This window comes from Homarus americanus, unplaced genomic scaffold, assembly GCF_018991925.1.
Source record: "Homarus americanus isolate GMGI-L3 unplaced genomic scaffold, GMGI_Hamer_2.0 scaffold41027, whole genome shotgun sequence".
In the NCBI taxonomy this organism is placed as follows: Eukaryota; Metazoa; Arthropoda; class Malacostraca; order Decapoda; family Nephropidae; genus Homarus; species Homarus americanus.
The window spans coordinates 6,339,431-6,364,175 of NW_024745073.1; the positions used below are offsets into that span (position 1 = coordinate 6,339,431).

The 24,745-nt window shown below is 39.8% G+C and overlaps 2 protein-coding genes across 14 annotated transcripts in view; one reads left to right on the top strand and one right to left on the bottom strand.

Annotated features, from left to right (window-relative positions):
* LOC121878546 (kynurenine/alpha-aminoadipate aminotransferase, mitochondrial-like) overlaps positions 1 to 18,171 on the top strand; it is a 27,655-nt gene extending 9,484 nt beyond the window's left edge. For both annotated transcript variants that reach the window (XM_042384848.1, XM_042384849.1), the window contains 8 exons: positions 1,028 to 1,217; positions 2,181 to 2,312; positions 2,970 to 3,119; positions 9,814 to 9,993; positions 11,140 to 11,268; positions 14,797 to 14,846; positions 15,464 to 15,622; positions 17,870 to 18,171. In XM_042384848.1, coding sequence (XP_042240782.1) covers positions 1,028 to 1,217; positions 2,181 to 2,312; positions 2,970 to 3,119; positions 9,814 to 9,993; positions 11,140 to 11,265 — 778 coding nt within the window. In that variant the 3' untranslated portion in view covers positions 11,266 to 11,268; positions 14,797 to 14,846; positions 15,464 to 15,622; positions 17,870 to 18,171. The remainder of the gene's footprint in view (positions 1 to 1,027; positions 1,218 to 2,180; positions 2,313 to 2,969; positions 3,120 to 9,813; positions 9,994 to 11,139; positions 11,269 to 14,796; positions 14,847 to 15,463; positions 15,623 to 17,869) is intronic.
* The window catches only part of LOC121878544 (pyruvate dehydrogenase phosphatase regulatory subunit, mitochondrial-like), a 103,276-nt gene that overhangs the window by 76,960 nt on the left and 1,571 nt on the right, over positions 1 to 24,745 (bottom strand). Inside the window, exon 1 of one of the 12 annotated variants that reach the window (XM_042384840.1) lies at positions 11,124 to 11,143. The exons of 9 other annotated variants lie outside the window; for them this stretch is intronic. The gene's annotated coding sequence lies outside the window, so the exon portion shown is untranslated. Of the gene's footprint in view, positions 1 to 11,092; positions 11,144 to 24,745 lie in introns of those variants that run through there. 2 more of the 12 variants (XM_042384838.1, XM_042384847.1) reach the window with 2 other exon arrangements.

The following is a 24,745-nucleotide window of genomic DNA, read 5'->3' on the forward strand; positions in this document are numbered from 1 at the left end:
ACTTTGATTGACAGATAGTGTCGTGAAGATTATTTTTTTTTTATTAACTGAAGATATTTGTTTTAGCTCATAAAATGCATACAAATTACCCGGTCAGAATATAATTTACATTGCTGGAATTCTTATAATTTAGTGATCATTTTGAATATAAACATCATATATTTTGCATTAGACATACAAATTTTAGATAAAATTTTTAATCTGAGTAAGTATGTTATCTTTTGTGCAAAATATATGACATTTATATTCAAAATATTCCTGGTCTTACAAGGAATCCAGCAATGTCAATTGTATTATCCTAACTTTAGTTTGAGGTATTATTTATTAAAATTTAGTGGTTTTCCTCCCAAAATTTCTCAGAGAGGGAAGAGCTGGCAGTGTAGTGTGAGAGGGGGAGGGAGTTGAGTCCATTATTTGAATGGACATTAACTTGGCGACTGTATTTCTCTATTTCTCTTAAGTATTAATTGTGTGCATGTACCATCATAAAATTAAGATGTTATTTTTACTACAACATAGTTATGTGTCTTCAAAAAGTGGAGTTTGGGGGTCAGGCCGGTTTCTATTGGAATTAATCCCATATGTTCTGTTGTTCACTTAACGCGGATTTCACTTAACACAGGACCCTCTGGATTCTATTGACCGCGTTAAGTGGGGTACAACTGTACAGCAAATGTGTTATTGTCAATTTGTAGGTGAAAGATTTTATCCTCAATAGATGTAGGTTAACATTACACCAGAAGAGGCAAATGCCTAAGGAAGGAAGGATATTCCCTTAACACATAATATCTGGCCAGTATGGGGAGGATCATCGTGTCTCCGTCAGGGGTTCGTTGAGTGGTGGTCCAGCAAGAGTCAAGGAAGTTTTTTGGGGGGGACCATGGACGTATATACGATCGGACGTTGTTCGGTTGGACGTTAGCCGGCGCATGACCTTTATTGTAGTGTACTGTATTGAATAATAATTTTTCGATGACCTTATATATGCACGAGGATAGAGAATAAAGTACTGTATTCACTCCACCAGTTATCCACCCCTAGTGGAGAAGCTCAAGTCCCTGACACTGAGGCTACACAACCCACCCCGCTGGCAAGATACCAGACTGATAGTGACTTCTGGCAGCCAGAACGGCGTGCATGCAGCCCTCAGCCTGATGATGAATGTCGGAGACTACGTCATTATTGAGGAGCCTAACTACTGTGGAACAATCTCTATAGTAAGTCCTCTGCACCAGCCACCTCCTGCATGTCATTGAAATTTTGCACTTAAATTTTTCTCACACATGCAACGAACACTAAGACAGTACATGTAATCACGAAATTTCAACCTTTTTCTCCAGACTGATAATCTAGTATCACCACATAATAAGCTGTCATCGTATTTCCAGTTATTGTCTCCCTGTCACAGTTGTGTTTTGTTCACTGATGTACAGTATGTCTAAAAGGTGTTTTTGTGTTTGATGGTTACAAAGAAACAATGTATATAAGATCTTGCAGTAGTAGTGGTACATAAAACTGAGTCACTGTGCTATTAAATAATAAGTACAATACAGTGTTGTCTGGTGTTGTGTCCTGTCTGAAGCTCTTTGATGAAGGTTGTCAATCATGTGCAGTACAGCATGTTCAGATGTTGTAGAAGAATCAAAGAACATTAGGCTGTATCAGTAAACAACAAACTGTAACACTCATTCTGTTTAAAGCATCTAAAGCTGTTGATAAAATTTACATAATGTGATATTTTTAAAATATCATTATGGAAAATACTGTAATATTATTTTGTTCTTGTTTGTAAGTATCATTTTAGTTTATTTCATTATTAGGATAAAACCACCATGTTATATTATGTTCATTGTTGTTTCCTCTTGGAATTGTTGCAACATATGCTTTTGTGTTATTTCAGATATGTAGTGAAATGAGTCAAGTAAAGCTTGGATGTAGCAACCAAGTGTTTTGTTTACCACACATAATATGGGGATCTTTTAAGGGTCACAATACTTCAGAGTAGTACTATTACATCATGATAAAATGAAAGCATTAGTTGTGAGTGTATGTATGTGAAACTCCTAATGAAAATATCGTAATACTGTTAGGATCATTTTGATGCTAAAACTCTATTGGATTTATAAGCTACCATAAGCTATAAACTATATGTCCTGAAATGCTAATGATGGTATGGGCAGTTTCAGCAGTTTCTGCCCAAGTGGTTACCAGTGGCTGTTGACAACTTAGGCATGAGGCCAGATGCTCTGAGGGCTTTACTCTCCCGCTGGAGGCCAGAAGATGTGTGTCACACTACTACTGCTGTGCCCAAGGTGAGTCCTCCTGCTACTGCTGTACCCAAGGTGAGTCCTCCTGCTACTGCTGTACCCAAGGTGAGTCCTCCTGCTACTGCTGTACCCAAGGTGAGTCCTCCTGCTACTGCTGTACTCAAGGTGAGTCCTCCTGCTACTGCTATACCCAAGGTGAGTCCTCCTGCTACTACTGTACCCAAGGTGAGTCCTCCTGCTACTGCTATACCCAAGGTGAGTCCTCCTGCTACTACTGTACCCAAGGCGAGTCCTCCTGCTACTGATGTACCCAAGGTGAGTCCTCCTGCTACAGGGTACTGCTGTACCCAAGATTGATAACAACTATATGAACTTTTGATCATGGACTTACCAAAGAACAGACAGACAGACACTTCTATATGTCCCCCTCGGTGGTGGAGTAAAAAACATAGCTGGATGAAGCGCCACGTATATGCTGGTACAGGTCATTCTAACCCTCACAAGATGAAGTACTGGATTGTATCCCATGTAGGCTAATTATTTTAGGATCACCTGAAGACTAGCTCCTCCAGCTGCTTTCACCTTAAAATTAACTACCTTAAAGATAACATAACCCCGAGGTAGCATTATGCAGTTCAATCATCAAGTGATATAAGCAAGGATACCTAATTTCCAGGTGATCCAACAGATGTTTGCTTACAGATTCTCTACACGGTTCCAATTGGGAGTAACCCCAATGGTGCAGTGGTGAGTGAAGCCCGGCGACGTGAAATCTATGCCATCGCCAGTGACTATAACATCATTATCCTCGAGGACGACCCCTACTACTTCCTCAACTATACTGATGACGAAGTAAGGGACACTTTGTACTGCAAGGTGTTGGTGTGTCATGTACTACACTTCACGCATTGATAAACTTTAAACCTCATTAAGTCTAAAATGCTAGTAAGGAATTTTACCCCATTCGGTAAAGCTATGAAATATACACTGTTCAAGCAAATACAATAGGTAACCCTTTTCTCCCTCGGGATGAGAGCTAAAATGTCATTAATTAATAAGGCTAAAGGAGCCTTAACACTGAGGAATTCCTTAGTTCTGTTGATGCGTTGTCTGTCATCTTGTGCTAATCTTCCTTATGCAGTTTTACAGTTAATCTTAACCGAATCATTATAAACTACAGCATGCCCTTCAAATTGGCATGGGTTAGGTTCTGAAAAAAAAAAAAAAAAAAAAAAAGTGCCAATTCACAGAGGACATTACAGGGAGGGGGATTACATTTTTAGTTGTGTACAAAGAAATGTATACTGCACTCCCTTTATGTGTTTGTTCTTAGGAAAATTATTTCTTTTACCTGTATTGTATGTGTATGTGTGTGTGTGTGTGTGTGTGTGTAGACACACACACACACACACACACACACACACACACACAACACATACAAATAAATAATAATGGAAAAATACTGTGTGCACACAGGGTGGTGTAATGCATCCAGTGTGGCAGCATTATGTTAGTGTTAAAGTGCAAGCACTGCTTGCTTCCTCTCGTCCTCTCGCTTACAGCTACCGCCGCTGGCTAGCCCTTGTGGCAAACAGGGAAGCAACTTGCATAAGTATTCCCCACCAGTACACAGCTTCTTCACCATCAAGACTCCTGTTGCGCCTACGCGTGACAACACACGGTAACTGGGTGCCTCGTGGGCCCAGGCTAGACCAGCAGGGGCCCCAGAGGGATGGCACATAGGCATGCCAGTGGCATGTGGACACGTCCTGGCGCCTGCCAACCACTGCCCCGCTGCCTTCCGGATTAACCTGGGTAGGTGTAAGACTACGGAAATAAACCCCCAACAAAAAACCTGTGGTGGAGCCCCGCATCAGGCAGACTTGCTTACAGAACTCCAACAAGATGCCAATGGCAGTATAGGTGGAAGAAGTGACTAACATGGGAACCCAACGACTACACCGGCGGAAGAAGGCAATGCATGATGGACAGGCTACTAAGGCGAAACCGAACAAACTGGGCTATCGGCAGTCCAATGTAACTCTCCCTCTCCCCAGTTGTTGCAACACTTGCACCACTGGATCAGGAAAAGGGAGAGTCAAGATGTGTGGTTGCAGTCTGCGCTCCTGCCTCATCACATAAATCAACTCACGTGCAGCCATCATCCAGCTTATCATACTCATCATCATTAAACCCTTATACCCTAAAAGTCCTATGGCGACGGACGAGTGGCAATGGGGACAGGCAGAGATGACTGCCGGGAGTCTCTAGTCACAACTCTGCATGGTGTCACAGATAAGATGGTCGTTTATGCACTGGGATCTAGACAGCAGTGCAATCCGGTCCTGTCTGTGTGACTGAGCAGCCCTTTCGAGGAGCCACTCTGCTCACCCCACATGGGAAGGGGGCTAAAAAAAGGTGCCCTAAATATAGCCTGCCTAAAGAACCAACCTGACTGGACAACCGTACCTAGCAAGGTCATCCGTATGCGGTCGAAAATACAATTACGTATAATCACAGATCAAAACAAAAACAAACTATACAACCTCTTATGGTCGCTGCATGGAATGTCAGGACTCTTCTGGATACTGGCACCAATTCACATTCTGACAGAAGAACCCCCCTTGTGGCAAAAGAGCTGGCTAGATAGTGGTGGGCACAGCTACCGGGTAAACGAAAAGTTAGCTTCGCTAACCGCTAATCCGCTAACTAAAAAGTTAACTTCGCTAACGCTAAACAGCTAAAAAAATTAGCGGAAGCTAACGCTAACCGCTAACTTTTATTGTATGAATTTAGCTTCTTTTTTTTGGGGGTGGGGGGGGGCTCTAAAACCCTTAAAAACAGACCTAGAGAGCTGAAATTTTCATATATTGTCTTGTAGCTTAGACATAGAGCTTTCCAAAAAGGTGTAGCATGCCAAGATCAGATGATGATCAAGGTGTACACAAATAATTAATGAACAAATGAAATTAAACATTAGTTTGCATTCAAGTTTCAACAAACACTTTATAATCTTTATTTACTGCACGAAAAGACAGAAAGTATTAAACGAATCCAAAAACTATAGTACTTGTACTGTATAGCATAGGTAGCAAATAGCATCATGCCAAGATCAGATGATGATCAACTTATCAAGGTGTACACTGTACACAATTTCACAAATAATTAATTTGCATTCTCATACAACCTATTGGCCTTATTCATTACCAGTGCCTTTTTATATAACTTATACTTGGTCTTAGTCATGTAAATAAACAGAAAACTCTAAACTTCAATGAAAAGTAAGTTTTTAGAAAATTTTGTTTGACGCACACCTTGGATGACATCCTGGTTATGAACTTATGCAGTACAGTACTTAGCATAACGAAATATATTGACACAAAAAAATCCTAATTAAATTAACAAATAAATGAGAAATTAAATTATACATTAGTTTACAATTACATTCTATGATTCTTTCAACATACACTGACAGTCTTTATTTACTGCAAAAAAAAGTTTTAAACTTTAATAATCGAAAAATTCCATTCACTCCGGCTGCAGTGGCTGGGCCTTCTCCATCGCCTCGACGTGATGCTGGTTGCCCTTCATAAACAACAGCCTCTCAAAGTTGCCATCTGACAGGGTGGCTCTCTTGGCCCTCAAGATATCTTTGCACATACTAACACGCAGTCAGCCAAGCGTGCCTGACTGGCTGTTGGAGACACGCGTTGCGGGGTCACACGCTTACAACAGACAGGAACAAACATGTATAAATTTTGTTAGCGGACTTAAAGCTAGCGGAAGCTAATTGGTCCGCTCATAGTTTCCAAAGTTAGCAAAAACACTAATCCGCTAACGAGAAAGTTAGCTTCGCTAATTAGCGGTTAGCGGAACCGTGCCCACCACTGGCTAGATATAATATCGACACAGCAGCCCTTGGTGAGTACCGGCTCCCAGACAAGGGTCGACTCACAGAACGGGAATCTGGCTATACCTTCTTCTGGAAGGGTAAGTCGGCTGCGGAGAGAAACAGCATTTATGGAGTTGGCTTTACCATCCGCCAACGCATCCTACACAGGCTAGCTGAAATGCCTGTTGGGATCAACAAGCACCTCATGACGCTCAGAGTCCCACTGAATCACTCACGGCATGCTTTTTCATCAGTGCATGCGTCCCAACACTGGATACAGAGGATGACACCAAGGAGGCCTTTTATGCTGACCCTGACAGAGTGCTAACCTCTATCCCTAGAGAAGATAAGGTTGTGCTCCTTGGTGACTTCAATGCCAGAGTTGGCAAAGACGCTGACATTTGGCAGGGAACCATAGGGAGAAACGGACTAGGCAAGTGTAATCCCAACTGCTTACTCCTCCTCAGCAAGTGTGCTGCACACAACCTCACTATCAACAATACTTTGTTTAGGCAGGCCGACAAGTTTAAGGGTTCATGGCAATACCCACGATCCAAACACTGGCATCTCATTGACTACATCATTGTCAGAGAGAGAGATCGCCAAGATGTTCTCATCACCCAAGCAATGCGTGGCTCAGACCACTGCGGCACTGATCACCGGCTCATCAGAGCCAAGCTCTCACTTCACCAAGCGTCTGGAGGATCCAGCAGTTGCACATGATTTCAGAGTGCAGCTCGAACGTGGGCTGATAAGCAACCCAACAACAAACAACCCAAATCCCAGTGCTAAAGAGAGTATTCTTGACACTGTCATGACAAAAACCTGCAGAGAGACTCTCAGCCAGATCAAACGAATACACCAGGACTGGTTTGGTGAAAATGACCCGGAAATCAATGTACTCGTCGATGATAAACGTGCTGCTTTAACTGACTGGCAGAATACCCCTCAGTCTAGGACAAAGCCAATACCGTCCGCATGAAGAAAGTGGCAGCCCAGCTAGAACTTCACAAACTAAAGAGCGACTGGCTTAAAAATAAAGCATTTAAAATGCAAAAACTTGCAGATCAATACAAGATGCACGATTTTTTTTAAATTTCACTAAAACACTTTATGGGCCAATCACTCATGGCACAGCTCCCCTCCGCTCATCCGATGGTAACTCCCTAATTAAAGACGAAGAAGGCGTCCGTCAGCACTGGAAAAATCACTACCATTCGCTGCTCAACCGAAACACCGATGTGGATGTCCTGACTACCCAGCAGGTCCCTCAGCATCCAGAGCTGACCCATCTCAGCTAGCCTCCATCCCTGGATGAGGTAGCTACTGCCATCAAACACATGAAAAATAACAAAGCCTCCGGGTCTGATGGAATCCCAGCCAAGGTTTATAAACCAGGAGGACCTCTGCTTACTAGCCGTCTCCACTCTCTCCTGGAGAATATATATGGAAAAAGGAGAAAATCCCCCAAGCTCTTAAAGACGCCTCCATCATCAATATTTATAAGAACAAGGGAGACCGGTCAGACTGTGGCAACTACCACGGGATCTGGCTACTGTCTGTAGCTGACAAGATTATTGCCTGAGTCCTCCAAAACAGACTTCTTCCTGCGGTGGAAAACTTCCTTCAAGAATCTCAATGTGGCTTTAGAAGTTTAGACCATCACGTGGCACCACTGACATGATCTTTGCTGCCAACCAGATACAGGAAAATACAGAGAACAGTGTCGTGACCTGTATATGACCTTCATCGACCTAACCAAGGCCTTCAACTCGGTCAACAGGGAAGCCCTCTGGCAGGCCCTCAACCGGTTTGGCTGCCCAACAAAACTCATTGCCATTGTGAGGCAACTCCACGACGGCATGAGCTGCAGTGTCCTACACAATGGCACCGAGTCTGAGTTCTTCCCCAACCAAACAGGGGTAAAACAAGGGTGTGTACTGGCACCAACTCTCTTTTCCATTTTCTTGGCTGCCTTCCTTACTCATGCTAGTGCCAATTTAGCCGGTGGGGTGGACATGTAGACATAGAGTACCAGATGAAGGATCTTTTCAAAATAAGACGACTCCAGACAGGAACAAAGGTGTCGGCAGCTTCCATTGCTGAACTTCAATATGCAGACGACCTCACCCTTGTCGCTCACACTGAACGCAACCTACAGGAGATCCCAAACACCTATGCAGATGTGTATGCACATTTGGCCTTGAGGTGAACATGCGTAAGACTCGGATTCTCTTTCAGCCTGCCCCTGGTTCAGCCACACCTCCACCATCCATCCAGCTTAATGGTACTACTCTCTCTAATGTTACCCACTTTCAGTATCTCGGTTCCCACCAGTCCACCACTGCGGACATTAATGAAGAGATTCAACATCAGATCAGATGTGCATCTCAAGCCTTTGGCAGACTCCATACCCGTGTCTTCAGCTGGAGGGAGCTGAAATTATCTACAAAGTTGCACGTATATTGAGCAGTGGTCCTCCCAACTCTGCTTTATGGCAGTGAGACATGGGTTACATACAGGAGGCACATCAAGGCACTTGAAAACTTTCCTGCGCGCAGTCTATGTTCCATCCTCCGAGTTCACTGGGAAGACAAGAGAACAACTACGTTGGACTGGCCATGTTACCCGCATGGACGAGAGTAGAGTGCCAAAGCAGCTACTTTACAGTCATCTAACGAATAGTAAACACACAGCTGGCGGGCAACTGAAAAGGTATTAGGATAGTCTTAAGACAAACCTGAAAAAGTGCCAAGCTGACTCCCTCACCTGGGAGACAATCACTCCACACTGCAATGCTTGAAGGATCACCACGAGGTGTCAATACTTTCGAATTAGCCCGACTGCAAACCGAGGTAGACAAGCGCCAGCACCAGAAAGACACTGCTGCCGCCCTCCCCACACTAGATGGAGCCATCCACATGTGTAACATCTGTGAACGGCACTGTCGGTCCCGTATCGGCCGCTTTAGTCACCTTAAAACTCACCAACCTAGATGACATCCGTAATATCTCATATCATTGTATCAAAGCTGGATGATCATCATACTCGATCCTGAGTGACAGCAAAGTAGTAGTAGTATTTGTGTGTGTGTGTAGACACACCCACACACACACACACACAACAAATACAAATAACTATTAATGGGAAAATACTCTCATAAATAATCAGAAACAACTGTATTAAAATGTAGAGTTTACTCTCAAGTCTACTCCGTGCTTTATTAACAACAAAGCACAGAGTAGACGGAGTAGACTCAACATTTTTTATACTACATCGTTTTTTCTGATTATTTGGGAGATGAATTTTCCATTATTATTAGTACTTGTACGTGTTTTGTGTGTGTCTACACACACACACACACATATACAATACAAGTAAAGGAAATTAATGTCTCTAGAACGAATGTCTCGTTCCCTTGCTGAAAATGCCGGTAACTTTAAAACTACCCGAGAACATTCTTGGGTACATCCAGGGTGTCATCCGCAAATAATAGAGGAACGTGAAATAGGAATCACGAATCATCCGGGCGTACTGTAATAGTTTCCTTGGATTTATTTCAAATTTTAACATGAATCCACTAGATGACTAGAATCATGTAATTCATTTGACCTCCCTGACCTGGTAGTACTACTAATATTTGGTATGTTTCAGGCACTTCCGGCCAGTTACCTCAGTATGGACACAGATGGCCGTGTTCTCAGGTTCGATTCCTTCTCCAAGACGATAGGTGGCGGGCTACGTGTTGGTTATGTCACTGGACCCGAGCCTCTTGTTAGGAAAATCCTATATCACCTACACGTGTCCATCATGCATACCTCTGGTTTGTCACAGGTATGGTAGTAATTTGCTAGCACTAAAATGATACCCAAGACAATAATATTTCTCTTGCTTACTTCAGCATAATGCTACTACTGTACAGTAGTTATCTCAATCAACGTAAAGTATTTTACCAAACTGGCTGAAATCATTTTCCCATGAATTCTAATCACACCATACCTAACCCGGTCCAGATTGGACTGGGGGGAGGGGGGATTCTATCACTATACAGTGGTCCCTTGGTTAACAAACGGTTCGATTAACGAAATTTCAGTTAACGAATTACCTCCCATAAGGATCTTCAATTCGGTTAACGAACAAAACTTCGATTAACGAAATCCTTACGACAAACACGTATTGTTGTGAGCATCAGCTGATCAGCTGATGGGCTAGTCTGCCAATTCAGTAATCTGTTCTATGTTTACATTCGTTTCCAGTGGAGTAAATATCAAGAAAGTTGTGCCCTTTAATATTTTTGCATTTTTTTTATTAAAATTATTAGTAATTTTAACATTTAGTTAACATATTGAGAATATATGCAGTACTGTACAGGGAACTAGTTTTTGTCGCCCATCAAGCGACTCACCCACCAGGCGTCAGTTTGGCTTTGTTTACAGTGGAGTGAACATTGATTTTGTTGGTATCTTGAATATTTTTGCATTTTTGCATTAAAATTATAAGTCATTCTGAAATTTAGTTAACATATTGATAGTATATTGTGCAGTGCAGTGTTGATTTAAAGAAAATAATCTTGAATTACACCTAGTGAACTTAAAATTTTATTGGTGAAATTACTGCATCAAGCTTGGGTCCCCTGAAAGGTGATTTCTCCTCCATCCCCACTTCCTTCTCTTCTCCCTTCTCCTCCACCCCCACTTCTAATTTCCATCATCATCATCATCATCATCATCATCATCAACCAGGAACCTTCTACATACACACCTCAAAGTAAGTGTACTTTACTGCATTATTTTTTTACTTTGTATGTACTTTTCTGTGAGCTGGAACCAATTACCCAATATCCCATTGAAACAATGGATTAGGTTATGAAGTTTTCGGTTAACGAACGACTCTGTGGAACGAATTGTGTTCGTTAACCGAGGGACCACTGTACCTGTACTATAAATTTTACAGAGTGTAAATACTATATCATCATTTCAGGTGGTGATCAATGAGCTGCTGGAGCGCTGGGGAGAAGATGAGTTCATCTCACGCACGCTCCTACTTGCAGCTCTTCTACCGCAGCAAGAGAGGATGACATGGTCGCTGCCGCCAACAAGTACCTAAAGGGTGAGTCTCAACTGTAATTTTAATGCCCTTTCCATCAATGGGAGTTTTCATGTTGACAACCAGAGCTTGAAAAAATTTGAATCGCAAAGGACACTGCACTAAAGCGCTCGAGGAGAATAATAACATGTCTGCCAGGCTAGCTTGTAGATTTGGTTGAAGTTCTGGTTGTCGCCCATAGATTCTTGTGATGTATACGTCTGTTCCATCAGCTAGCTGGTCCACTGGTTGACAGTCAAGGTTGATGATAGATGACACTTCCAAGATGGCGACTGGGATGACATTGTTGATGACATCACTGTTGCTCCTCCTGTTGGGAAGGTGTGTGTGTGTGTCTCCTCAGATCAACTAAGATCAGCTGAGTGTGCTGGTTCATGATACCCCGAGTGTGAGTGTGACCTAGGTATAGCTAAGTCACATGTTCGGAGGGCTGGTGATGAGGACTGTTGATGCATGTGTCACAACAATCTTGTTTCCAAGGAGGGAGTTTTTGTTGGGTTGCATGTAACCACCTGGGCTAGCTGTCCTGGTAACTGCACATAGGGTGTGGTCACGGTGTTGCCACTTGTAATAAGTGATTATTATCAGGGCTGTGGAGTCGGAGTCGGAGTCGAGGAGTCGGAGGAAATTTCGGCTTGTGGAGTCGGAGTCGGAGTCGGTAAAATTGTCCAGACTCCGACTCCGACTCCTCGAACTAAGAGGCTATCTTGAAGACCTCAATAATGAACGTGTTTCACTAACTGAAAGCCAGTGGAACCAGGTGACACAGTTAGAAAGTCTGCTCTGTCACCCTTTTGCTGCTACCAAGAAACTGCAAGCTGAGGATCTAACACCTGGTACATTTTTATTGGAGTGGAAAAGGTTGCTATACCAGTTGAACAAAAGTGGAGGATTAATCGCTGAGGGCATTGTATCTTCAATGAAAAGAAGAGAGAATGTATTGCTGGATAACAAAATCTTGTTAGCTGCTGTTTACCTTGATCCCATGAATAGAATTTTGTTGGACAATGATCGAACTAGTAAAGGAAAAGAGGCACTATATGAAATAGCAGTACGCATAAAAGAAATGAAGTCACAAACTGAAATTCATGAACCTGAACAAGTTAGAAACATTGACAAGTCAAGTAGCTCAGATTCAGATTCAGCATCTTCAAACAAGGAAATAGACTTTGATTCCTACTTGGACACAATAGAACAAGCAAAGGTAAAGCGACATCGGAGTGAAAACGCAGCAGCGGTAGACATTAAAAATACGAGATTTCAGCAAGATTTCTTTGGTGCACTGATGGAAGTGAAGAAATTTGACCGGTCTTCAAAAGTGACAGTGGAAGAAGCCATACCTGCTTACCCAGAGATTGTAAAAGATGTAGCTAGAGCTGTGACAGCAATGCCACCCACTCAGGTCAGTGTAGAAAGACTGTTTTCTGCACTGAAAATAATCAGATCAGATTTAAGGGCTTCCATGAAGGAAGATCTGACTGAAGCTATTCTGTTCCTAAGAACAAATATATGAACTCAGGCATATTCATTGCAGTGATTCCACTGATCCCACTAATTTTCTTAAATTATTAAAAGAATTTATTTCCATTTTATAAGCATTATTATGAATTTATTGTAGCAGGCACAGTATAGCACTATAATTTTGGATGATAGTCTCTTCTTTACCATTTGAAATTTTGAATTATATCAAATTTTGTTTCGTTGAAAACTGCACAGAGGCTCTCAGCTACAAAACAATTAGCTACAACCTGTTTTTGGTGAGATTAAGGCAAATTTAATTTAATAACTTAATCATGTAAGGTTTATCCATTTTCCTTAATAAGGTATTCATTTCTTTAATGTACATAAATATATAACTTTACTTTAAAAGGAATTGTAGGATCATCATTTAGATTCACATCAGATTATGAGCTTAAACAAAATTCATATGCTGAGATCGAACTTTTAGATATACATGTAAATGGTGTTTTCTAGTTAATATCTTGAATTCTTAATAAATTTATTTTTCTTTTGATTGAAACTTTGAAAGTCAAGCCTATCATCTTTTTGTAGTTCTTAAATATCGTCCAGATCATTAATAAAGCTGTAGCAGTATAGCCACGGTGTTTTACTTTTTACCTACGCAGGTTACAACATACAAATTACAATTAGGATGGTAGAAATAGTTGTTACAAATAGGCCAAGGAGTCGGAGTCGGAGTCGGAAGCATAAAAATTTGAGGAGTCGGAGTCGGAGGTTTTGTCTTCGACTCCACAGCCCTGATTATTATTTTATCACTTTACTTGTTCTTTGGAATATGACTTGTACAAATTAAGTGCATATGTTTTTCTCTCACAATACACTGAGAATTGTGCTTTGATAACTAGGAAATTAGTACGGGTTTTATTTCTATAAAAACATTCATTTGTAGATTATTTAATATCCAGTCACTGGTAATTGTACGTATGTCACTAGCTGCCACCTTTTATGTAGAGTTGTGGTGGAAACTTGTAACTTGTATGATATGTTCACCACTGTCACACTTGTAATTAGAATGAAGGTTTGTAAGTTCTCTGTTAGCTTCACCAATGTTATATTAGTAACTTGTGTTGTACAGTAGTTTCAGCTAACTAGTTACTTATACAATCTGTTTGTGTTAGTTCAGGTTATTTGGTATTCATATAAACACTATTTATAGGAGACTAAAGATAGAGCTCCGTTGATGGCATGTTCACCATGTCAGATATTACAGGCAGTAGGTAGTAGGCAGCTATCAAACAGGGAAGTACTACTGCCTGGGAAGATATTAGAAGCATAATGTGTTGTCTAATGGTAGACCCTGCTGTCAAATGGCATCACAAAAATTCTGGTCAAATCCCAGGTTGCTGATCTGACTTTCTGCCTCATTTACACACAATTGCAGGGTCTCAATTGTTTCTCTTACCTTGACAACACAACATACATACATACAGTACAGGTAGATCATTTCTCACTATTGATCTTTCTTTTTTCTTTTCTTTTTTATTTATGGTAGCTTATAATAATAATAATAATTATTATTATTATTATTAATATTATTATTATTATAATATTTTTACCCCCAGGCCCTGATGTGGTTAATTGACCTGTGTCCCGGTGGGCTAACCCCCAAAAAAAAACATATCAGATATACATTACTGTATAGTCTTTGACTAACTTCCTCACCGGTGACATGTTAAGTCAGCAGGTAGCTGATGCACAGAGGACTTCTGAAAGTCATTTGCTACGTGACAAGACATGAGGAGCTCTGCTCCATTGCCCTTTACCTAATTAATTTGGCTTATGTAGATTATATAATCAATACATGTACAGTACAGTACTGTAATTAGCTCACATTTATACATGTGCTACTGTCTGTATTTTGACAGAGGCAACAACTTTTTCTTTGAAATTACAGTACTGTATATAAAAAATAATTAATATATAGACAAAAATTATAAGTAGACTATAATATATAAGTACACTACAATAAGTACAGTATAATTATATGGTATATGTTCCTTGGATTGGCAGATTTGTGCGAGTGGTCTGTGCCAAGTGGTGGAATGTTCTTGTGGCTGAAGGTGAGTAGTACCTGTATACTACACAGCCTCTGAGACAATCTTAACCCATTTACCGAAGTAATGTTTCAACAGGTATCTTCAAAATATGCTTCAGGTGGCCTGGTGGATGTAATATTGTACAGGTACTGTTAAAGTTGCAGTTTCAAGTCCCATGCCAGCCACTACCTAAGGGTACGAACCACACTAACATACTCTGTACATTTTTCCTGAAACATGCGATTGACAAGAAGAAATGAAGCACAGGATTCCGATTCTATTAGTGCAGCCGCACTACGACAGATGGAACTCTGTGCTTAATTTCTTGTCGATCGTATGTTTCAGACAAAATGGATGCTGGTGTGGCCGTACCCTTAGGCATCCCTGTCAAACCAGCTGCAAAATGAGTAGTACAGTTGAGGGAGTGAAAGGGAGTAGTAAGTAGGGTCGTCGAAACTGCCTTCTTGTGTACCAAGTCTTCAGTGTGCTATATAATATCGACACTGACCCTAAAGATGATGCAGCATTGAATATATCAATGCTTGAACATGTTTGAAAAATTCTATTATTAACACGTAAACATAAACTTTCCTCGTTATTATGTTTTCATCTTAAAGTGTGTATACTACATAACATTCTAGGTTAAGGGCATCACAGATGCAGACAAATTGCTACATAATGAAGGAAGAGTGAGGAAGGTGTCTGCAGTTCCTGGATGTACATTCATGACAGATGAAAACAAGCCTTGCCCATATATGAGGCTCTCCTTCTCCTTTGTCTCCAAGGAGAAAATGGAAGTGGTAAGTTGACCTACTAGGCTCATTTTGACTAAGCTGTACTTAAGGTAAAAAAGTTACTCTGACATGAATAATGACATCACATAAAAATATTATGAATGTAGTGACAATAGTTTGCTAAATTAAACCGAGTCCAAGATGAAAACTCCTCACAAATGTAGATGTAATCATGCTGATGGAATTAAGTCTCAAAATAACATCCAGAAGTAACATCAAAATTACACTAAGCCTCTACCTTAGCTAGATGTGATCATTTATCACCAGTTAAGTTACAAAACTGATGTTCCTCTGATATCTGGTTTCCTTATTTACATCTCTTAGGCTAAGTACTTTACATTTTTCCACGTTAAGTTTCATTTGCCATTTTTCAGACCACGAGAAAAGTTTGTTTAGATCTTCCTGTAATTTTTTGGAGTCCTCGGCATATCTAATTACATGCCCTATTTTAGAGTCATCAAATTTAATGTTGCTGTCTATGCCTATATAGTATCTAAGTTGTTTAAGTATAAAATAAACAGTAATACTATAGTCCAAGTACTGAACCTTGAGGTACTCCACTAGTGACATTACACCAATCACATACAGTGGTCCCTCGGTTAACGAACAGTTCGATTAACGAAATTTCGGTTAACGAATACCTCTCATAAGGATCTTCAATTTAGTTAACGAACAAAAATTTTATTAACGAAATCCTTACGAACAACATGTTTTGTTGTGAGCATCAGCTGATCAGCTGATGGGCTAGTCTGCCAATTCAGTACAGTAGTAATCTGTTCTATGTTTACATTCGTTTCCAGTGGAGTAAATATCAAGAAAGTTGTGCTCTTTAATATTTTTGCATTTTTTATATTAAAATTATTAGTCATTTTAAGATTTAGTTAACATATTGATAATACAGGTACTCCCTGACCTACTCGACTTACGTCCACCCGCACTTATGACCTGCCTCAGTCGTACCAAATGTGGTCAAATTATGTATTTTTGAGTCCCAAAGTCAGTACACACACAAAATTTTCATCTGTAATTCACTTTAAAATGGCTGGCAGGCTTAAAAGTGAGTGTTTTGTGGTGCTGAAAAGAAAAAGGGGCCCAAATTTTCGATTTTCTATGTGTTATTTAAGCATTTCCGACTTACAACCATTTCGACTTGCGACCTGGATGTCGGTCCCTAACCCCATCGTAAGTTGGAGAGTACCAGTATATGCAATACAGGGAACTAGTTTTTTGTGCGCTCATCAGCCGCTTGACTCACCCACCAGGCGTCAGTTGGGCTTTGTTGACAGTGGAGTGAACATCTATTTTGTTGGTGTCTTGAATACGGGTATTTTTGCATTTTTACATTAAAATTATTGGTCATTCTGAAATTTAGTTAACATATTGATAATATATAGTGCAGTGCAGTGTAGTGTTGATTTAAATAAAATAATCTTGAATTACACACAGTGAACTTAAAATTTTATTGGTGAATTTACTGCATCACGCATGTGTCCCCTGAAAGGTGATTTCTCCTCCACCCCCACTTCTTTCTCTTCTCCTCCACCCCTTCTTCTAATTCCCATCATCATCATCAACCAGGAAACTTCTACATACACACCTCAAAGTAAGTGTACTTCACTGCATTTTTTTTTTTTACTCTGTATGTACTTTTTGGTGAGCTGGAACCGATTACCCAATATCCCATTGAAACAATGGATTCGGTTAACAAAATTTTCAGTTAACGAACGACTCTGTGGAATGAATTGTGTTCGTTAACCGAGGGACCACTGTATAGTGTCATTAATGCTGACTCTCTGTTTCCTATCCTTTAACCATGCCCTAATCCCATTTAGAATATCCCCTCCAATTCCATGATCCTCCACTTAACCCATACGGTAAATCTTTCGTGGGGGACCCTGTCGAAGGCTTTGCTAAAGTCTAGGTAAACCCTATCATAATTGTGTCTACCATCAACTGATTCGAAATAGTTGAAAAAAATGATAATAAATTTGCGAGACATGAATGCCCAATTGTGCAGCCATGCTGAGATTCATTGATCAACTTGTGATTCTTGAGTTGATTTCGAATTGAGTTTGAAACTATTGCTTCCAGCAAGTTTCCTACATTTGAGGTTAAAGTGATTGGATGGCAGTATGAGGATAGTGATCTATCTCCATAGTATCACATCTACATGTAAAGTTAATTTAAAAAACAATTGGCTGTATATTTCTTGCAACTCCCTAATAAGATTTTTTCACACCTTTACCTCGACAGGGAATTCAGAGAATTGCTCTAGCTATCAAAGATTATCACCAGAACAAACAGTAAGTAAAACACGCAGCTAACGACTACAAAAAATATCCATGGCAGCAGTCTTGGGCAGAATTCAATGATACAGTAAAGGAAGGTATATACAGTATGTAAATAATGGTGCTGTACACTATCAGGAGCTGCCCAATACAACGACAAGAAAGTCAACGAAATTTGCAGAAGACTAACTTTTGTGCCGACTAAGCTGTACCCGATTAACTTTGGATCAATAAACTGTAACTTCAGCATTATTTACTGTTACTACTTTTAATTGTATTATTATCCTTCTTCTGCAATAAATAAACCCCAAAATTAGGAAATCACAGCAAGCCACATAACATCTAGCCTCTTTGAAATTCATTGTAGGTACAGGTGCTGTACAGTAGATAGATGCAAAGAGCAACTGACGTCTAATGGAAAGGTGGCGGATAAGATAGGTGATTTGATGGGTGAGGGAGGGATAAGAGGGTAGGCTAGGTGAGGTGGGTGGTCAAGGTAATAATGGACACATGAAGATCAAAGGTAAAAGTCCACTGTTATGGCCACTGCCACCTGACCTGACCTGACCTGACTCTGACTTCTCCTTACCTCACGAGACCTCAAGGAATGTGACTGCTTGTTGTCTCCCCACACCGTACCCTTCATGGCTCCACTCACACCATACCCTCCACCCACACAACTCTTTTACTATGGTTAATAATTAATTAATTAATTCACTGAAAATATATTACCCTGTATTAGTTTGCCACAGACATTAAAACTCTTTGTTTGTTTGTTTGTTTGGGGCATGTAACAAGTAATGATTTGTTTTTTGAATTGTAATGGAGAAAAGTATTAGAAAATCATACTTAAGTAAAAGTAAAAGTACTAAAAATTTTAATCCTTCTTTAAAAAGTAGATACCCAAAAATGTTACCTGAGGACAGTACTCAAGTAATTTATTTTGTTACTTTACAATTCTGCTTGGTATCAATGTACCAGCTGCAGTCTTTGATCACAATAAACAATATAAAGCTCCTCCCTGACTTATGACGGGGTTAGGGACCCAAATTCAGGTCGTAAGTTGGAAATGCTTAAATAATATAGTATAGAAAATCTAAAATGGGTGTCTCTTTTTCTTCTCAGCACCACAAAACACTCACTTTTAAGCTTGCCAGCCATTTTAAAGTGAATTATAAACAAAAATTTTATCTGTGTACTGACTTTGGGACTCGAAAATATGTAATTTAACCAAATTTTGATACGACTGAGGCAGGTCGTAAGTGCGGTTGGTCGTAAGTCGAGTAGGTCATAAGTCGGGGAGGAGCTGTATGTAGTCCACTTCAGCACACTCGTCAAATACAGCTTATTTGCAGACGATAGTAACCTCTATGCTAGCAACTCAGATCTCTATTCCTTGATGAGAACTTTGAGCACTGAATTGACTTAAGTCAGAACCTGGGTAACACATAATAAACTGACCTTAAATCTCGAAAAAAAAAACACTACACACTCTTTCATAGGAGAAACCTACTCCCAGATTTGGACCCCCTGTACCTTAGTAATACAGTCCTCAAACGTGAACAAAATGTTAAATTCCTTGGGGTTATTGCTGAGAAACTTAGCTGGACATCACCAGAAAATGGGCACTGGTAAACACAGCTGTGAGTGCTAGTTCCCAAATTTGGGATGTTTGAAGCCAATTTCATTATCTGAAGGATATATAGATTTACCTACATGTGTATAAGGACGTAGGGATAAGATAAGTACCATCAAACAGCTTTGGTGTTGGGAACTTACTGTTTACCACATGAAAATAACTGCTCGGGGTCCCATCACTCGTGGCTGGGTGTTGTGGGATGTCAACATTGCCCCATGGAAAGTGAATTATTGCTTAAGAAATTTACATGGAAGGGTAAAGAGAAGAAAGTATTGGAAGGAGTTATTGAAGACCTTGAGTTGAGTAGTGATGAGTCGAATGCGAATGATGAAACACAAGAGAAGTTACAAAGCGAGGTAATACAGCTACAAGAGGTAGTGAACAAGAAAGGAATTTCTAAAAGGATGAGGGAGACAAGCTGGCAAGAGGAGGAAAGTGAAAGTGAAGAAGAGGGAGAGAGGAGAAGAGACAAAAAAAATCTAGGGCAAGAAATGTGTGTGAGCGGTAATAATAATGGAAATGACAGAAAGGAGATAGTGGAAGATGGATCAAGAACAGAGCAAATTATGGAATTTGAAGGAAGTAGACAAGAACACACACAAGGTAAAGTTGGTCGTGTCAGGAAGAGATTGATTTTTCTGCAGTCATGCATGATGACCTCCCTTGAAAAATAAAAATGGGCAGTACAACTAGGACGGGAGTATCGCAGCTTTGAGTCTCTTTTGAAAGAAGGAACACACAAGCCTTATCTTACAGTGGGGACCATGGAGGCTGTGGAAATGTTAATGACTGTTGGTACAAGGGATTATTGATGGTTTTGCCAGCGGAGAGAGACATACTTACAAAGGTTATAATCTTCAGGTACCCTGTAATACTGGATCCAGAATTCTTATTGAATGACGAGAGATTTGTTTGGGTCAAGAGGCATTTGATAAGGAGTGAAGAGAGAGGCCAGGTTATTGCCCTAATGAGAGGAATGGTTCATTCAAAGTGTTCATCACGGGAGCAGAGTACAGGAAGGTGGCACTGTATGTGGAGAAACCAGTAATGTGTCTCAAGTGTTGCAGATGGGAACACAAGGCCTGGAGCTGTCAATTGGACGCACGTTGTAGATTCTGAGGGAAGAGGCACGAATCTAGCAACTGTAAGGACAAGATCAAAGCAGGAGAGAAAGTGAAGCCTTGTTATTGTAATTGTGGTAAAACTCACAATGCTAGTTCAATTGCATGTGAGATGAGGCCACATCTGAGAAATGACCAAAAAAGGAATTATTCAGAGAACGCTGAAGTGGTATGCCAGTGACAAGACAGCAGGAAAATACACAGACAGTGGAGACAGTGATCCCAAGAAATGCCTGGCATGAAGATTCAAGAAGGATAAAGACAGTGCTTGTGGCTGGAAGAGTTGTTGATGCCAGGAAGAACCAGAGTAATAAACAAGTAGCAGGTGAGAGTAGTGGTGCAGCCCTCCAGGTTAGTGATAAAACTGTGCAGGAAATTCTGGTAGAAGAGGTGCGTAAGATGTTTCAGCTTTTGCAAAATTTAGGAAAGAAAATAGAAATGATTGAGAAAAGACTTGATGCAGTGATAAATAAAGAACAGGAAAACAAAGCTGTGAATTATGTAGAATTAGAAGGAAAAGAGGAAAGTGAAGAGTCCAAGGTTTTGAAAAATTCAGCAGAACTACTGTAGTTGGAAACCCGAGTAGAGTACAAGGAATAGAAACTGTCTGTATAAAGATATATTTGAAGGAAGGAGAATTGAACATAGCAAATTTGTATATTTCTGGAGGCTATTTTGACCTCAACTTCTTACCAGATTGCATGTTTTTGGACTCAACTTTGGCTTTAGGAGATTTTAATGCTCGACATCCAAGACTGGAAACAATGGGGAGAGTTAATAGTAACGGTATAAAACTTTTGCAATTTTTACAAGATCACCCAGATGCATACTTGTTAGGAAATAAGGAAGTAACTCATATTAAAGTTGGAAGGTTAGACTATGCTTGCATGATAAGCAGTCAGGGAGTCCAGGGAGAATGTGAGATAATAGGGGAGCTAGTCAGTGATCATTTTGTTGTGTATGTTCAATTACCATTAGGGAAGAGACAGGTGAGATATAGGAGGAAGTGGTTGAAGCTAAACAAGGATGACACAGAAGTGTTTACCCAAAACATAAGGAAATGGTACAGAAATTATACACCAGTCTGTATGGATAGCTTTTATAATGATTTCGTTGGTGAGATTGAAAGATATTTAACTAAATCAACACAGACAAAGATAAATGATAAGAGATATGGGACTAGGAAACACTGCTATACTAATGACAAAATGTTGAAGGGATAGACACAGATGTTAAGGACAGCACATAAAGAGTGGGTAAAGAATGGTAGAAGAGAAGAAGATAGGGAAATTTTCATGGATATAGTCAAAATATGTGAGTAGGCAAGGAAGGAGGCAAGGGAGAAATATTGGCAAGACTTTGCACAGCACATTGGGGGGAGAGTAAAATTCTCAAAGAAATATGGCAGGATATTAACGAAATTAGAGGAAAAAAGTAATTTTATTAGTCATCCTCATCCAGAGGAAGAAGCTAATAAACTGGTAGACAAATGGGCTAAAGCCGCTAGTGTTGCCTCCCTGACTAACAGGACAATAGAAGCAGTAGATGAGTGGCAAAATGAAAGAAGATTTATTTCATCAGCTCTAAATATTTGTGATGTGACATGTGTAGATATTACTCAAGATGAGTTGTTAAATGCTGTTATAACAGGAAAATCTACAGCACCAGGTGAAGATGGTGTGACTTATGAAATTTTGAACTGCTTAGTTGGTATGGAAAATAGTCCATTATTAGATTTATTCAATATGAGCTATACAGAGGGTAGATTACCAACCAACAGAATGGAAGAAAGCGATAGTTATTCCTGTCCTTAATGCAACCGGTGGATACAGGCCAGTGTCTTTAACATCTTGTTTTTCCAAGATGATGGAGTGAGTATTATTAAACAGGCTTCTACGGTATATATTGTGGGGGTTAATCTATCTTGCAATTTATTTATTATTTTTTTTTTGAAAGGGAAAGGTACTTCAGACTGTGTTATAAAATGTTTATCAAATGATGCAGACAGATGTAGAGTTTTTGTGGATTTACAAGGAGCATTTGATAAAGCTCACAGTGAAGTAGTTATGAATGAACTGGCTGCTCTAGGGGTATCAGGAAAGTTGTTACACTGGATAGGTGACTACTTGCATGGAAAGAGAGCCTGTGTATGGTATCAGGGATGTTTGTTTGAGGAAAGAGCACTTGAACTTGGCACCCCCCCAAGGAGGAGGATTGAGTCCAAAGTTATTTAATGTGTTAATGAACAAGATAGCCTCGCAAAAATATCTTAAAGGAGTTGCAATCATCATTTATGCAGATGACATCTTATTTCAAGGAAACTCTGTCAAAAATTTGCAAATTGCTTTAGATAATGTCAGTGTTCTTTCTCAAAAGATGGGCTTAGTTATCAATGAAGAAAAAACCAAGAGTGAATATAAAGGAAGAGGAACTGAATCTCTTTTTCTAAATGGAAAAATTATTGAGAAAGTGTCAAAATATAAATATTTAGGAATGCATACTATTGGCTTTACTAGTGAGAGTAAAGAGGCAGAAATATATCATGTCCTCACTCAATGTAGAGCAAGATTATAGCCCTTGAAGGCTCTAGCTTGTTGTGGTAAAGGAGCTGGGGTACCCATACTGAGAATGATGTATATTTCTACCATAACATCACTTAAAGACTATGCAGCACCTGTCCTCTCTTGTACTGGTGAAGGAAGGCTACAGAAGCTTGAGATCATGCAAAATGTAGCAATATGAATAATTTTAGGATGTCAAAAGAATGCAATGATTGAGATAATAAAAATGGAGCTAGGGTTACAGAACACTTCACACAGGGTCAATGAAATTAATACAGTTGCAGCAGTTCGATTAATGAAAGGGAATAGTGGGGGTAAATTTGTACAAGATATAAATGATGGCTTAAAAAATAAAACGACCTTCTGCAGGCAAGGCAAGAGAGGATACATGAATGGATTAGTGAATATTATTAAAAAATGTAATCTGAGAGACTGGTGTACAGCTGTTGAGAAAAGTTGTAAGGATCCACCCTGGGAAGAGCAAGAAGTAGAGTTACACATTGTGCCTCTCACAATGAAGAAATCATTACATGAACCAGGACAATTAAGGGCTTTATATGGGAATAAGATTTGTAATTTGCCTAAAATAAACACCTTGCATGTATATTGTGATGGTTCAGTTGTGTCAAGTGGCAGTGCAGGGTGTGGAATCCTTATAAGACAGTACACAGAACAAGGTACTGATGACACCAAAATTGGACTCCGGCTGAGCAATTTTATATCATCAACACAAGCTGAGTTATATGCAATGTTACTAGGATTGGAAAATGTTATAAAGAGGAATAAAGATGCATATTTTTGGTTGATAGTAAGGCAGCTTTGGATTCTTTGAACAGCGGAAGTCCAGTCTTTGAATACATTATTGGTTCATGTAGAAAATTAATAAATACAATAATGAAAAAAGCCCATTGTGTTCAATTTGTATGGGTCCCTTCACATGTGGGGATTGGTCTTAATGAAGCAGTAGATATAATAGCAAAAAGAGCCACAGAAAAGGCCGAGATCAACATAATATGTATTAAAACTTTGAAACAATTAAGGAGCAAATTGCAGAAAATACATTCAATAGAAGATAATCTGAAAAGGAATGAATATGAGAAAAGTGAAACAATGAAACATTACCATCATGTTCTCATGAACACAAATTTTACATATGGGAAAGATTGGAGCAGGTGGAAAGATTTAGTGTATATGAGGTTAAGATTAGGATATAAATATTACTGGGAACTTGGAGCTGAGAGAAGTTAACAGGATAAGAATGAAGAGTTTGTAGAACATCCAGATCCCATACCCTGCCACATTATATACTGGAATGCCCATTGCTTAATGTATATAGAAATGCCCAGATAAATAATGTCTCCAAGCAAATAGAGTAGATGGAAAGTAGATGAAATATTAAAGAAATATAGAAATATTGCATCTAGAATATAACTATGTACTTTAATCAATTACTATATGATAAATATCTGTATGAGGGATTTATGTGAGTCCTGAGAGGGACATTCCTGGACTGGGGTGGG